Genomic DNA, 15,382 nt, shown 5'->3' on the forward strand with positions numbered 1-15,382 from the left:
ACAGTATGGAATGTCCCTTGGGCCAGTTTGGGTCAGCTGTCCTGGCTGTGCCCCCTCCCAGCTTCTTGTGCACCTCCAGCCTTCTCAGTGGGTAGAGCACGGGAAGCTGAAAAGTCCTTGGCTAGTGTAAGCACTGCTTAGCAACAACTAAAACATCGGTGTGTTATCAACATTGTTCTCATCCTAAATCCAAAACACAGCACTGTACCAGCTACTAGGAAGGAAATTAACTCTATCCCTGCCGAAACCAGGACACAAATCAAAATGTATTCTAGCTACCAGAGAGGATGGTCTTCCAGTAGACATGTATAGACATGAGTACAAATAACCTACAACATCATTATAGCAATAGGTACAAAATTAACTACAATAATTGTGTAGCCTGTATAAGGTCTTTCAACAGCCGTAGCTGGAAGCTTGGCTTGAATCTTTTAGCAGGACCTATCTTCCTTGGGCAAATAGCAAAAGCTGATGAAGATGAAAAGGGAGTAAGCAGCTTGCCTGAGCCATCCTATTAAAATATGGAGGAGGAGATGCTGTTGTTTTATGAAGCGTTAAAGTTTATCTAAAATATAGATGCAGGTACAACTGTATTTTTCCTACACTTGTGTGTTGATGAATACACAATTCAAGAGTATCAAAATGGGGAAAAAAGCTGCTTACCCATATAGTGATTATCAAAGTCTTTTAGTTAAATGATGTTTACACTGTTCATTAATTGGTGTGGTACTTTTGAGAGCTACCCTGCCAGTTTGACAATTATGCACTCTAAGCTTTTCACACACTAAACGGCCAAAATAAGCAGAGCTTTTCTGCATATCAAATCCTCACCGTGTCTTGCTCAGTACTAATAAGCTTGAGGGCTTTGTCAGTAATTTTTTATTCTTCAAGCCAATTTGTCCTCATTTTTTTTTTTCTTAGACCATCACCAAGAGTGTTAAGTATTGTCAAATGCAGTCTGAATTTTTGTAGGTCTGAACTAAGACCATTGAGCCCTTTGAAGACACCTTTTCAAGGTTTCACATGGTAATATTGAACATTACAGCCTGTCCAGTTTTGAGTAAGTAATATCAGGGTAACGTGGCCCGTGTGTTCTTTTATTATTGAGTCAATCAGACCCTAGAAGTTTGCAACACTTACCTGCTTGCTTAATAAGCAAGATCTATTATAGACTTGAAACAAAAATCCCATGTAAAGGATGGTGGTACAAGGAATGACCTGATGTACAGATCAAGCCCCAAAAAGGGTTTTAGCATTAGGGAAATGTAGTTCCATCTTCAGTTGTTCTAGTTTGCTTAGTGACTGCTTTCTTGAGCCGGGGTCTGTGTGGCTCTGGCTGTGTAAGGTGGCAGCTGCTGTGGATTTTCTCCATGGCAGTGAGCTGTCAAAGGCCAGTTGTCACTCATCCTCCCTCTGTCATGCAGGAAGGTGGAAGGAGTATTAGAGCAATGTTCCCCATTCTGATACTCCTGGAGTGACAGAAGACTGCTTTAGGCCATGCATGGTAATGCTCCGTAAGACCCAGTAGTGACCCAGGTAGACTCCTCCTTCCAGTGTCATTGCTTATTTGAGCTTCTGGGTGAATCCAGGATATTACGTGTAATTCTTCATTTAGAGTTCCTCAGCTGTAACAAGCACATTCCTAATGTTAAATAAATGAGTAGTATTTTAGAAGTCTTTTCTGCTTTCATGAAATTCCCATCTAGGCACAAAGCAAATCCTCAACCCCTTTGTGCATTTTCAAACACTGAAAGAATTTGGATCATTAACAGTTTGTCATGTATTGGTTTTTATGGCCATTGCATCTTTAATGCACTGTGCCATCCACATTCTTCACAGTGTCCTGGACACTGAGAATCATCATCCTGCATGAAGCCAGATGCCAGCATTAGAAGTGATTCATAGTAAACGTAAGAAATTCTTCACTGTTGTAGTTGATTGATGACAGCAACAGGGCATTTCACTTGAGACTGCTTCAACACAGCTAATCTTAAGTCCAATTTAATATTAGACAGAATTTTCCCATCATGCAACTGGCTGACAGCAGCATCAGAACATTTCTTTCATCTTATTCCTGCACAGTTTAAGAAACACACATCCAAGGGCTGAAAAAGGTCAGTAAATTAAACAAGAACAAAAACTGACATTATGTCTCTTCTTTCAAGTTTGCACAGAGAATTTTTCATGGCTGTGTGCTCTGAAAAGGGCTGTAATCCAAATGACATGCTGCTGATCCGGTGATCCAAAGTGATTTTTAAGGCTTGGGCAAGTGCTGTGGGCTAAATTCAGCTTTCTCTTAGACCTCATTCCAAATACAGGAACATGTAAAGAGACAGTGATCTCTCATGGTCAAACATTGCAGCAGAGGTGCGGTTGAACCATTTCAGGGGTATAAATCCAGATTAAAACTCTGTGATGCAGAAAGAACAAACTAACACAGACTAAAGTAGGGGGAAAGTTGGGCACAGTAGGTGTGTGGGCTAGAGCACTGTGATTGATCTCCTAAGGATATTGCAGTCTGTCTCTGAGAGGCCAACAGGAAAGCTGCTTATCATGCATAGCATTCATGACAAGTGAGCAGCTAGATTCTGGCACGCTGTAGAAAAAATGAAGAAACACAGATGCCAGTCGGGCCCCCGTGAGCAGGCCAGTCCTGGGATTTAAAAGTAATGAATTTCTTTTTTGGGTCTCCTCAGCATAGTGTTTTTGCTGTGCATGTGTATTTGCTCAGATACCTCCACCCTGCTGGCCCCATGGTCTCTCTGTCTTTCTGCCAGCGACTAGCTGCTTTTCACATTGCCTGCCACAGCCATCTCCTAATTTGCTGCCTCAGCCAGCTGTTCCTGCCTTTACGTAGCCTATGCCTAGCTCATATCCTGTCTGAACCTCCTTCCTTACTATCTTGGTGTTGAATTGTGTTATGCCAACATCATACTCTCTATTAGCTAAATCATCTCCTTTCAGTTCAGTTGAGGTGGGAAGGCGACCTTTAGTAATTGACAAGAAGCTTTATTGAATTTTACTGAATCATACTGCGATTAAGATATTATTTATGCTATTGTAATTTATTTTCCAGCATTAAATATACCACTGGAAAATCTTTTTATGAGTGTCCAATGGTACAGACTGTATGAGAAAGTATGCATGTATGTACATGTATACCAAGGCGGTTTATGCATTTTTATTCTTCCTGTATTACTATTTTGCTTCCCTGTTGTTTTTTGTGAAGGGAGAGAAAAGTGCATTTTACAGCCTCACTTACTAGTTTCTTTTAGCAAGTCCTTTCACAATTGAGGCAGAATACTTCATTACTATGAAGGAAATTTTGACATTATTAAAAATACAGTGTAAAATATGCAGAGAGACTATCTGTTTAGAACTTCTGTGAAATAGAAATGTAACAGATACGATGCTACCTGTTTTGAATCACACCACTGACAAAAATGCATGATTGATGCCAGTAGCACTGTCTTTAATTACTGTATTCTTATAGCTTGCCTTGTGGATTAAAAATAAAAGCAAGACCTCGTTTAGCCACTCTTATTTTGGTGACTTCACTGCACTTTAGACATTGTTATTAGCCCAGGCCTGTTCTGTAAATTTCTGACTGTCAGGCTTTATCTCCTAAACCTCCCTTTCGATTGGAATATACAGCCATTTTATGCCACTAGAGTCAAAAGGAGGGTTGCATGAGGAGGGTTGAGCCGTCTTCTGTCTGCAATGCTATCAGTGATTCGCACAAGAAGACCAGATGTTAAGAGACAAAAGGCAGTCCTGTTAGCTGAATACTTGTAAATATGTGCTTAGTCTCCACTCAGCTTCAATTTAAGCAAACTACCTTAAAACACCAATGGAATTCAACAGGGGGTGAATTCTCCTGTAGGCAAGTACAAGTCTTTGCTGAAAGCCTGAACAAGTGCTAGTCCTTGCAGCCTCCCATACATACCGTATTGTGTTCTAATTTGATCACAAAAAAACCCAGTAGTATGAATAGTAGCTTGGTCAGGACCCTGAGCTCCAGGCAGGGTTAAACATAAAATGTAAATGTGGGCAATTCTTTATCAACGTAACAACGTCAGCTCACTAAAGACTGAGACAGTATTTTACAACTTGAGACAGTATTTAACAACTGTATATATGAATCTTCTAACACGTTAATGTATCTTTACAAATGTAAAAATGTGTGTTACTTAATTTTTGCATTCTTCTGTAACATCTTCACATTCACAGACCCCGGTTCTCCTGGGGCAATTTAACCACTCTCATATCTGTTAGAAGGGCAACACAGCAGGAAACAATCCAGATTTCTGGACTGCAGTGATGGTGACTTCCTAACACGAGTGAGCTGATGAGGGCAGGTATTCTGGCTAGACCTCATACTTACAAGCAAGGAGGAACTGGTCAGGTTGTGAGGTTCAGGGGCAGTCTTCGTTGCAATGACCATGAGATTGTGGAGTTCAGGATCCTGCAAGAAGGGAACAAAGCCAAAAGACAGGACCGCAATGCTGGTGTTCAGGAGAGCAGACTTTTTCATGTTCAGGTATCTGCTTGGAAGAATCCCATGAGGTACAGTCCTAGACATAAGAAGGTCCAGAAGAACTGGTTGATTTTCAAGGATCTCCTCCTCCAAGCTCAAAAATGGTCCCCCTCAAAGTGCAGGAAATCAAGCAAATGTGGCAGGAGGCTCACATGGATGAACAAGTAGCTCTGGACAAAACTCAAAAAGGAAGCATACAAGAGGTGGAATCAGGGCCAGGTGGCCCAGGAGGAATACAAAGATTCTGTCTGAGAGTGGAGGGATAGGGTTAGGAAACCCAAAGCCCACATGGAGTTGAATCTGCCAAGGGGCGTGGACGGCAACAAGAAGGGCTTCTACAGATAAAAGAGCAGTGAAAGAAAGACTAGGAAAAATATGGGCCTGCTGCTGAGTGGGTCATGGGACCTGGTGACATGGAAATGGTTGAGGTACTCAATGCCTTTTTCACCTTCGTCTTGATAAGTAAGATTGACCTTCAGGAATCTCAAGCCCCTGAGACTCATGAGAAAATCTAGAGCCATGATGACTTACTCTTGGTGGAAGAGAATCGGGTTAAGAAACATTTAAACAAATTGAACATACAGGTGTCTATGGAATCTCATGGGATGCACCCATGATTGCTAAGGGAGCTGGCCAATGTGATGGCGAGGCCATTTGTGATTCATCAACACCCTCTTTAATGATCTGGATGATGGCACAGAGTGCACCTTCAACAAGTTTGCAAATGATAGAAAACTGGGAGGAATGGCTGATACACCAGGTGGTTGTGCTGCTGTTCAAAGGGACCTTGATAGGCTAGGGAACTGACCATGCAGGAACCTCATGATGTTCAACAAAGGGAAAAGCAAAGTCCTACACCGAAGAAGGAGTAACTGCATGCACCAGTACAGGCTTGGCACCAACCAGCTGCAGTTTAGCAGAAAAGACCTTGGGGGTCCTGGTGGACAGCAAGTTGAACGTGGGCCAACCATGTGCTCTTGAGGCAAAGAAGGCCAACTCTCTGGGCAGAATTAGGAAGAGCATTGCCAGCAGACTGGGGGAGGTGATCCCCCTCTACTCAGGCCTGGTGAGGCCATCTGGAGTGTTGTATGCAGTTTTGGGCTCCTCAGTACAAGAAAGATGTGGACATACTGGACTGAGTCTAGCAGAGGACCACAAAGATGATAAAGGGGCTAGAGCATCTTTCATATGAGGAAAGACTGAGAGAGCTACAATTGTTTAGCCTGGAGAAAATAAAGCTCAGGAGGAGATCTTATCAGTATGGACAAATACCTGATGGGAGGAAATAAAGAACATAGAGCCAGGCTCTTCTCAATAGTGTCCAGTGGTAGGATAAGAGGCAACAGGCACAAACTGAAACACCAAGAAATTCCTTTTAAACATGAGAAAAAACTTTTTCACTGCAAAAACACAGGATGAGGTTGCCCAGGCAGGTTGTAGAGTTTTTATCCTCGGAGATATTCAAAACCTGACTGGATGAGGTCCTGAGCAACCTTCTCTAGATGTCACTGCTTTGACCAGAGAGGTTGGACTAGATGATCTCAAGAGGCCCCTTCTAATCTCAGAGATTCTGTGGTCTTATTTTTCTTCTGCCTCCCACTGGGACATTGTCTAATTTTGAACATTTGAACACAAGAAAACACTCTTTTCACTGTGAAGGTGGTCAAACAGTTGAATAGGTTGCACAGGCAGGTTGTGGAGTCTTCATCTGTTGAGATATTCAAACCCTGACCGGACACAGTCCTGGAATACCTGCTCTAGCTGACTCTGCTTGAGCAGGCAGGGGTAGACTAGATAATCTCAAGAGGTCCCTTCCAACCTAAATAATTATGTGATTCTGTGAATATAAACCAGTACAGGCACACAGAGTCTTTAGGAAGAAGTTGAGAAGAGGCAGAGTTCTTCTATATTTTGAGTTTTATTTTTCCTGAAATTTTGTCAGGCACTTTTATATATAAACTCAGGAGCAAATAAAAATGGCCTTTTCCAATGTGAACACAACTTAAATTTACACACAAACACAAGGAACTATAATGGTGCATAACTTACTTATGTTGTGTTTGCAAATAAGCATTAAAGACATAAACTGTATTACTTGTGAAAGGTTGTGAAAAATATAGACATTAGTGACCATTCATTCAAAGATGGTTTAATGTAAAATAACACTACATTCTGCCTGTTTGACTCTAGCTTCTACTGGAACAGCTGTGGATGGCCCAGTGAGGGTAGTGATTAAGTTCTCAGGGTAAATCATAAGTCCACGCCCTTTCTGGTGGGGGTCTAGAAGTTAGTTCTTTGAACTTCTGGCGTACCTTTTATCACTACTGTCTTGGCAACCCATGGATGTAAACTCTTGGCCAGTGCTGCGTGCCTCCATTTCTCTTTTCTCTTGATTCCAGCAGCAGTGATACAAAGCATTAAGTGCACAGATACGTGAATTATCTGTGAAGTACTTCACAGTTCATTGGCCCAGATGTGCATATCTACTGTATGTAGATATGTTTTATACTTTTAGGCAATAGTTTGACATCAGATTAATCCCATATTACTTGTCTTTCTTGAGCAAAAGCAATGCACAAGATAGAATTGATGTTACTTGTTCCTGAACAATAAGTCATTAAGATCTGCATGAATAAATCATAATGAAGGAGTATTAACCAAGGGCAACTGAGTAGTTAGAAGTACAGTTTATGCTTTAAAAACATACTACAGCAATGGATATCATATTAAATGATAAACCTTCAGTAAGTAGTCAATTGGCAAATAAAAACCTGAAAAGTAAAAAAAACCCCAAAACTTTCACATATAAACCAGTTGAAGCAACATATTAGAATATATTTTAAAAGAGTAATAAATTACAATCATGTAAAGAAGCTTTATAAAAACATTATTATAGCTGATTATGTTTTGACAGTGTAATAAAATTTTATAATGCATGTGGTTTGACTCATTTTGATGATAAAATTTTCTTTTGCAGAAAATGATGAGGTCATCTGTGTTTCATATGTTCATACTAAGCATGGTGGCTGTAGACGTGATTGTTGCTGCTAGTAACTACTACAAAGGAGAAAATTTTAAGAGACAATATGATGAATTTTACCTAGCTGAGGTGAGTATGCTGAAATGACTATCTGGATATTTTTCAAGATAAGCTAAAGCAGAAAATGTGAATGTCAAGCACATTTTAGTACGTATTTTTTTTATTCCCTTAAGCGTTCCAAGAATTCTTTGCTAACTTGTTCAAGTTCCTCTGTCTGACAACGGCTGACAGCCCTATCTTACAACCTTTTGAAAGGTAATTTCCTCAAACAAAATGTCAGTGGTAATGAGCTGAGGCTTAAGTATAACATCTGCAGGCAGTGCATGGTTGCTGAGTTGCTATCTTTCTCTAGCAGGAGTGTAACATCCAGAAGAATTTAACTTTAAAAAAATGACAAAACACTGTCTTTAAAGAATATAGTACTTCTTCCTAAATCATCTTTATTCAACATATACTTAGCTGAAAGAAGGTCCTTAAGCATAACCAAAATAGTGTTGCAAATAACCTGGCTTCAGTAACCTCAAGAGCACACTGCAAAAAAAACATTCATTCAGTCATGAATTTGGTGAAGGAGGAGTCTGTGCTCCAGTGAAGTGGAGGCAAAAAATTTCTTTATAAGTGACATTCTGGCAGGGAGCCTGCTTGAGTGATTAGCTGGTCAAGGATTTTACTGTAGAGCATGCACTAGAGATCCTAGAACCTTGCCTACATGTCTTTTTAGTACTATTTAATTCAGTTTAAAAAAAAAAAAAGACTTGAAGTCTTTGATACTAATGTACAGGCATAGCTTCAAATAGATATTTGTTTTTCCTGAATCAAGAGTGAAATCAGTATTGTAGCATTCTTTATTAAAAATACTTATTTCCATGGGCACTGTGAATTGTCACTTTAGCTGAGTGTAAAGCCTCCGGTGCTGAAATTCACCGAGATCAGTTCTCTGAAATTGTTGATCACGGTTGCCTGGATTGGGCACGTGTCTAGCTTTATGGTTGCTGCAGTTTCCCTGGCTTCGATAGTTACACAGTCCTTCTTTGTAGCCAGAGGGGACATTCTTAGGCTAGAGCATATGATAACAGTATATTCCTTGTGATTCCTCTGCCATTGGTATTGCCTTGTTATTATCAACAATAATAATAAGGCAATACCAATGGCAGAGGAATTACAAGTCCAAAAGTCCTATGATTTGTACTCTTGGGGTTTTAAATGTCTAAATACATTTGAGAGTCAGGCTCAAGTGCCCAACTTTAAACCCTTTAGTCCATAACATTATGATGCTTTATGAATCTCCGTTTTTTAAAGGAGGTTGAGTTGATACCCATTTTTTAATTTATCTTAGTTTTAGAATTTGTAACTGATCTCTTAAAATCTTATGAAGCTGAGGCTTCACCAGTTCCGGGACAAAAATGAAAGCAAAGTTAAAGGTAGCACCAGAGTCCAAACCCTTGAAGAAGTGCAGATTGTAGAGGCATCAGTGCTGCATCATGCTCTGTTGTCTCCTGCTGCTGGAGATAGCTGTAGTTTGTATGAACATGTAAATGTTGGCCCAGCCAACAATTACAAGAGTAATTGTGAAATGTATTATCTTTATTTTATCTCAAGTTCTGAGCATATTCGAAAAATAACATGAACGTGAAAGAGGATGATCCTGGGAATAAGACATTGGAATAAAACCAACAAATGCTGGATTCTCTTATGACACCCCCGAGAGATTTGAGGATAGGAGTGAGGACAGGGAAACTCATTTTAATCTCTGTCGTGGTTTAACCCTGGCAGGCAGCTCAGCTCCGCCCAGACACTTGCTCACTCTTCCCCAGTGGGATGGGGAGAGAATCGGTAGGGTAAAAGTGAGACAGCTCATAGGTTGAGATAAACGCAGTTTAACAGGTAAGGCAAAAGCTGCATGCGCAAGCAAAGCAACATAAGGAGTTCATTCACTACTTCCCATCGGCAGGCAGGTGGTCAGCCATCTCCAGGAAAGCAGTGTCATGTGTAAGTGTTACTTGGGAAGACAAACGCCATCACTCCAAACATCCCCCCTTCCTTCTTGGTCCCTCAGCTTTTTATGGCTGAGCACAACGTCATATGGTATGGGATATCCCTTTGGTCAGTTGGGGTCAGCTGTCATGGCTGTGTCCCCTCCCAACTTCTTGTGCACCCCCAGCCGACTCGCTGGTGGGGTGGGGTGAGAGGCAGAAAAGGCCTTGACTCTGTGCAAGCACTGCTCAGCAGTAACTAAAACATCCCTGTGTTATCAACGCTGTTTTCATCACAAATCCAAAACAGCACCATACAAACTACGATGAAGAAAATTAACTCTATCCCAGTCAAAACCAGTACAATATCCTAGGCCAGAAACAAATAATTAAGTCAGCATTAAAGCCTGAGATCATGAACTTTTCATGGTAGGCATTTTTGCTTTATGCCCAGGATACAGCAAGTGGAGCCTGGATTCTTAACAAAATAACATTAATTCTATGTATATTCTAAATGGTAAACGCTGCATATGCTATTTCTATTTTGGCACTGAACATATAGTATAATTATGCTTTTATTAATCAGTGCTAGAAACACTCTCTTCAACATCTATTTTAAGTGTAGGGTTTGGGGTTTTTTTCCAACAGAAATACTTGCCAGGGTTTAATAATTCAAGATGAGTATGTCATGTAGACTAGCGTGTTATAATTCTGTCCTATAAGTAATGTCCAGTTTTCTTTAAAGATATATTTTTCTGTCTCTGCATAGCTTAGATTATTGATTTATTAGTGGGGAGGTTGTCAGAAAACACATTTGTTTACATTCTACATGTTTACATTTCTAAATATATAAGGTAAATTAGTCTGGAATAGAGAAAGGTATTTTGTTTATTTGTACGGCATACTCCTTTGATGCCCATGTGTTGTTTTTCTTTTTTTTTTTTTACCTGTGATGCTTTTACTAGAGACACTATAAAAATCAAACAAGAAAAAACCCCTAGCATCTTATAGGAGGAGGTATAAAATACAGCAGCAGAAGAGCAGAAGAGTAAAAAAAATCCTGGGAGAGAGGAGAAATTGATAAGCTGGTGTCATTTCCTACTCAGTTATTGTGAAACTTGTTCTTTGCAGCACAGGGCACACAAAGAAATTGTTTTAAGAGCCTTGAAGAGGCTGAATACTCAAACAATGCGGATTATTCCACAGTGCCTGGTTTGTTTCCTTGGTGAGGGAGACTGATTGGAGCATGGTGCACTGCTGTTGCCCTTTATTTTCCATTAGACTAGGCTGCAGAAAGCTTTCTTTTCAGAGGGAGCTTACTTGAGCAAGGGGATTCCCTTTGCTAAGGGAAATAGCCAGACAGATTACAGCAAACATATCTGGCTTTCTGATACATTTTCCAGAAGACATCTTGGAAGCTGCTGGCCTTAGGAGCAGACATGGTCTAATAAAACAGCTCACTCAATCCATTCTATGGACCACATGTTGTAGTGGCCTAGAACTGTAGAAATACATCCACTAAGTGATGTATTCAGTAGACAAATCTAAGTGAAGTTACTGAGATAACCAATACCAAGAAAAAAACCACTATTTTCTTTGTTGGAGAGAGAAGACAGACTCAAGAGAAAAGGAGGCAAAGATTAGACAACAAGATAAAAGATAGAAATTAATTCTAAACCCAGATCCCATTGGTTGCATAATTTTGTATACCCAGTAGTAAATAAGAGGTTCTGACGAGCATTTCAACTTGTATACATCAGCCCTGCAAATTAAGTAAAACCAGACTTTTAGCAGGATGACTCAAAACCCCAGTGCAGTATCTGAGAACCTGGAAAGAGCAGAGCTTCAAACTCATTTTGGTAATTATTATTGAGGATGTTGACTTTACCTGCTCAATACCTAGACAGAATAGTGATGGGTGTTTGTTTTTATATGCAACTGCCACATTGTCTTCCATTAAAAGAGGTTACAGACTATTATTGGAGACGTGTGAGATTCCTACAAGTACTGCTTTAAAGGGTCTGAAAACCAGAGTTCAAAACCAGGTGCTCCTATACACTTCCTCCTAGGTTCCTGTTGCAGTCTGTCCCATTGCACTGCTGCCTTTGTGTAGCCTTTGCCCTGCCCTGGCTGAAGGAAAGATTGAGTGCTGTGTCAAATCTGGTAGCAAGGGAAGTGCTGGAGGTCTGTGCCCTTAATCCCACTGATCCCACTCAGAAGAATTCTTGTCTTTCCCAGACAGCTTGACAACCTTTCAAGTAAGCCACAGTTACAAAGAAAACTGACTGGGTCTGTCACTGTTGGATGTTGGCTGATACTGAGCTCTGCAAAAAAATGTTAAGGGGCTACTGGTAAAAGTTAATGTTGCTGAAGGCAGCATTAATATCATAAACCTTCCAGGTGACTGAATGGGAGGTAGCCCTCAGAGAAGCAGCCCATTCCTGGTAGCTCCTCTCTGGCCTCCCCAGAGCAAAATTGGCAACCTGGTGCAGGATGGCTGCTCATGTGTTACACCTGCTTTTTCTGTGTGGGTCTGCTCTGGCTTCTTACGTGAATTTGCCTTTCCTCTGTCTCTACAGCAATGAAAGGAGTGATTTCAGTTTAAAAAAAAGTCTATAAAATTGTATTACATTTCACACCTAACAAAAAGTTCTAGTCAGATATTTTGAATCTTCTCCTGTAATTAATTACAAGGAAGGAAAAAAATACAAGCTCTGTCAGCAGGAAGACAGGTGTATAAATGTAATCAGATGTTATGCAAACCATTTGATACATTTTTAAGTACTAGTGGTTTGAATTCGTTTGACAAGCATGTAAAATGCAAATGATCCCACCCACACATTTTTAGAATAAATTAAAATACACTTAACATCGTATTTGTTAGTTCTTGTCCTAGTAGGAAGCCTATGTGCTCTGAAGTATGTATCTCTGTGTGTGTATTTAAATGGCATTGTTATTCCACCTGCTCTGAAGCTGAACTCCAGCTGTTTTCTACCCACTGTTCCCTTTTTCCTTATTTGCCCCCCTTGTTATTTCAGGACTCAATTAGATGGTTTTTCCTTTAAAACTGAGGTTTCATTTTAAAATTTTTGGTAAAACATTTTCCTTGTGTTTCAGGTAGAGATTTTCATGTAAAGGGGTAGTTTCTTCAAACTTGGCTCATTGTTCTCCTTGAGCTCTTTGAGCTACCAGAACAAGGGCTGAAAAACTGGCCAGATACATTCAAGAATATGAGCATGAAAGTGTCCCTACACTATATTGTGCACTGTGTACATGGATCCTTGTATGCCTGAAATCACACCAATATTTCTTAGTAGTATTTCTTTCCCAATGTAAAAAAATTTTTGGAGTGCTCTGAAGCATTTCACCGTGATTTAATCGTTCAGAGGACATTTGAAGCCTGATAACTATATTGCATGGTTTGAGGAAGCCATATAATACAGCTGGTAGCACTGCTCATAAACAGCTGTGTGGGCTAGGGGAATAAACATAGGACATAAACTTCAGTGTTTAATTTCCATCTCCACTCCTGCTTGTGACAGTCCTGTACACATAAAATATGTGAAATCTTATTTAGCTATCACACAAAACCCCTCTTTCATGTTGATAAATACATTTTTGATGGACTGGAGAGTTTAAATTTTAAATAATGTAAGTACTTAAGGCAGCATCCCAGAGATTGTCACTGTCAGATTCAGGATTAAAAACTTATTATTTAACTTTGTTATCCCCTCCCAAGTCCAGTAAACCTTATGGCCCACAGTCAGTTAATCTCTCCATCTTAAAAGACTAATAATGCTTTCACTCAAAGAAGGTTTGACCTGTATTTTCTTAATGTTTGCACAGCACTTTGGAAGTATTAGTTGTATATAGATGCCACCTAATGTTACTTCAGTGTCTCTTTTAAGCCTCAAAGTGTGTAAAGGGTCAGAGAGGAAAACTGCTGAGTCAAGGAAAAACATCTTTTCCATTGGGTTTCCTGGCTGCTGGGAAGTGAAGGAGAGAGTATCTCAGAGTATATACAGTGGTAAATTAAGAAGACAGGTGAGGAAGAAGTGTGTCTAGCCAGAAGGATTTTCGGTAGTGAGAGAAGAAAGAGAAAATAAATTTTGAAGATACAAACCTATGCAAAATTGTCTCCCTTTTTTCAAGCCGAACATCATGCATTTTAGTGTGTAAATATTTCAGGAGAGGCCTCTGGAAGAATCCCACAGTCATCCAATGCCTGCAAATAGATTTCTTCCCCTGTAACTTCCCACCTTACTCTCTTTGCTCAACTTCTTTAACACCATCTCTTTTTAAATTGTGAAAATTTACCGATTCTGGACTGAGTTTGAATTTCCTCTTTTTGTTAATTTGTTTTAATGCTTAAGCCCCATCACCCCTTTTTTACCTTTCAGCTGTCATACTATGGATGCTTTAGAAAACTGAAGTAGCAATTTTCAAACAAGAGATCTTTAAGTTTTGCTTTGTTCTTAAATCTCTTAAAATTATTCAGACAGCTCATAGATGTTGCTTCACATTTTGAAAAAAATTTTCATCATTTTTTTTCCTTTTCATCTGTATACACAAAGGGAAAGGTCAGCTGGATGGATTTATTATTTCATGCCTTCCAAATTGTGGAATCTACATGTCTCTGTTGAAACCAGAAAATTTCATGAAGTGTACATTTTAAGGAAGAATATGAGCCAATATGAGGAAATGTATTATTTGTTTAAAATTCTTAGACAGCTCATAGATGTTGCTTCACATTTTGAAAAAAATTTTCATCATTTTTTTTCCTTTTCATCTGTATACACAAAGGGAAAGGTCAGCTGGATGGATTTATTATTTCTTGCCTTCCAAATTGTGGAATCTACATGTCTCTGTTGAAACCAGAAAATTTCATGAAGTGTACATTTTAAGGAAGAATATGAGCCAATATGAGGAAATGTATTATTTGTTGTTTATTCTGTTTAGAGTATGAGTGTTTTTGTTAAATATTATGCAGATCTTTATTTTTGCCATACAAAACCTTGATAGACATCATGACATAGAAACTTGTTAATTTAACTCAGTGTTTTGAACACATTGTTCTTGTTTTATGTATTCGTCTAGGTTGCTTTTACAGTTCTGTTTGATTTAGAAGCTCTCCTGAAGATCTGGTGTTTGGGTTTCACAGGATACATCAGCTCATCTCTTCACAAGTTTGAGTTGCTGCTTGTAATTGGAACCACTCTTCATATTTATCCAGACCTCTATCACTCTCAGTTTACATATTTTCAGGTATGATCAGCTACTTTTACATTTTACCCTATATACCAATTAAAAAATTACCCATGAACATTTTGGTCTCATTTACTTCCATTCTCAGACTACTGATATTCTCACAATATTGACTCATGTTGAGAATATCTTTAATAAATATGCCTGTTCTTAACTATGTTTATTGGGTGGATTTACAGAAATAGGATTCTTTCTAACTTTGCTGAGAAGTCTTTTCTGTAACTCCCATTTCTTATCTGAGCTACACTGTTCAGTAGGTTCTGGAGTAGTTTATTCACTGTCCTTCATTCAACCTTGACCTTGCATACAGCTGTTTACAGCATCGCCTTCCTGTAGTGTCCACCTCTGCTTTCCTGGCTTCTGTGCCTGAGGCCTCAGTACACTTGCTGTTGCTTCTCCAAATCTTCATCTCTGTGGCAGTCACATGCCTAAGAGTCTCTGCTCCACTTATTGTGGGTCTTCTGAGGTCATTGCTCCAGAATCATCATAGTGTTTGTTTTTATAGCTCTCCAACCATTCCTTATCTAGAGAGAAAGTGTGTTTATTGAGACTCTTCCTGCATTTTCA

At 39.5% G+C, this 15,382-nt stretch overlaps 1 protein-coding gene across 1 annotated transcript in view; it reads left to right on the forward strand.

Annotated features, from left to right (window-relative positions):
- Positions 1–15,382, forward strand: part of NALCN (sodium leak channel, non-selective) — a 252,896-nt gene that overhangs the window by 121,433 nt on the left and 116,081 nt on the right. Inside the window, exons 10-11 of the mRNA XM_009288261.1 lie at positions 7,515–7,646; positions 14,648–14,815. Of these exons, the coding sequence (XP_009286536.1) occupies positions 7,515–7,646; positions 14,648–14,815 (300 nt within the window). The remainder of the gene's footprint in view (positions 1–7,514; positions 7,647–14,647; positions 14,816–15,382) is intronic.

This window comes from Aptenodytes forsteri, unplaced genomic scaffold (genome assembly GCF_000699145.1).
Source record: "Aptenodytes forsteri isolate BGI_AS27 unplaced genomic scaffold, ASM69914v1 Scaffold123, whole genome shotgun sequence".
Lineage (NCBI taxonomy): Eukaryota > Metazoa > Chordata > Aves > Sphenisciformes > Spheniscidae > Aptenodytes > Aptenodytes forsteri.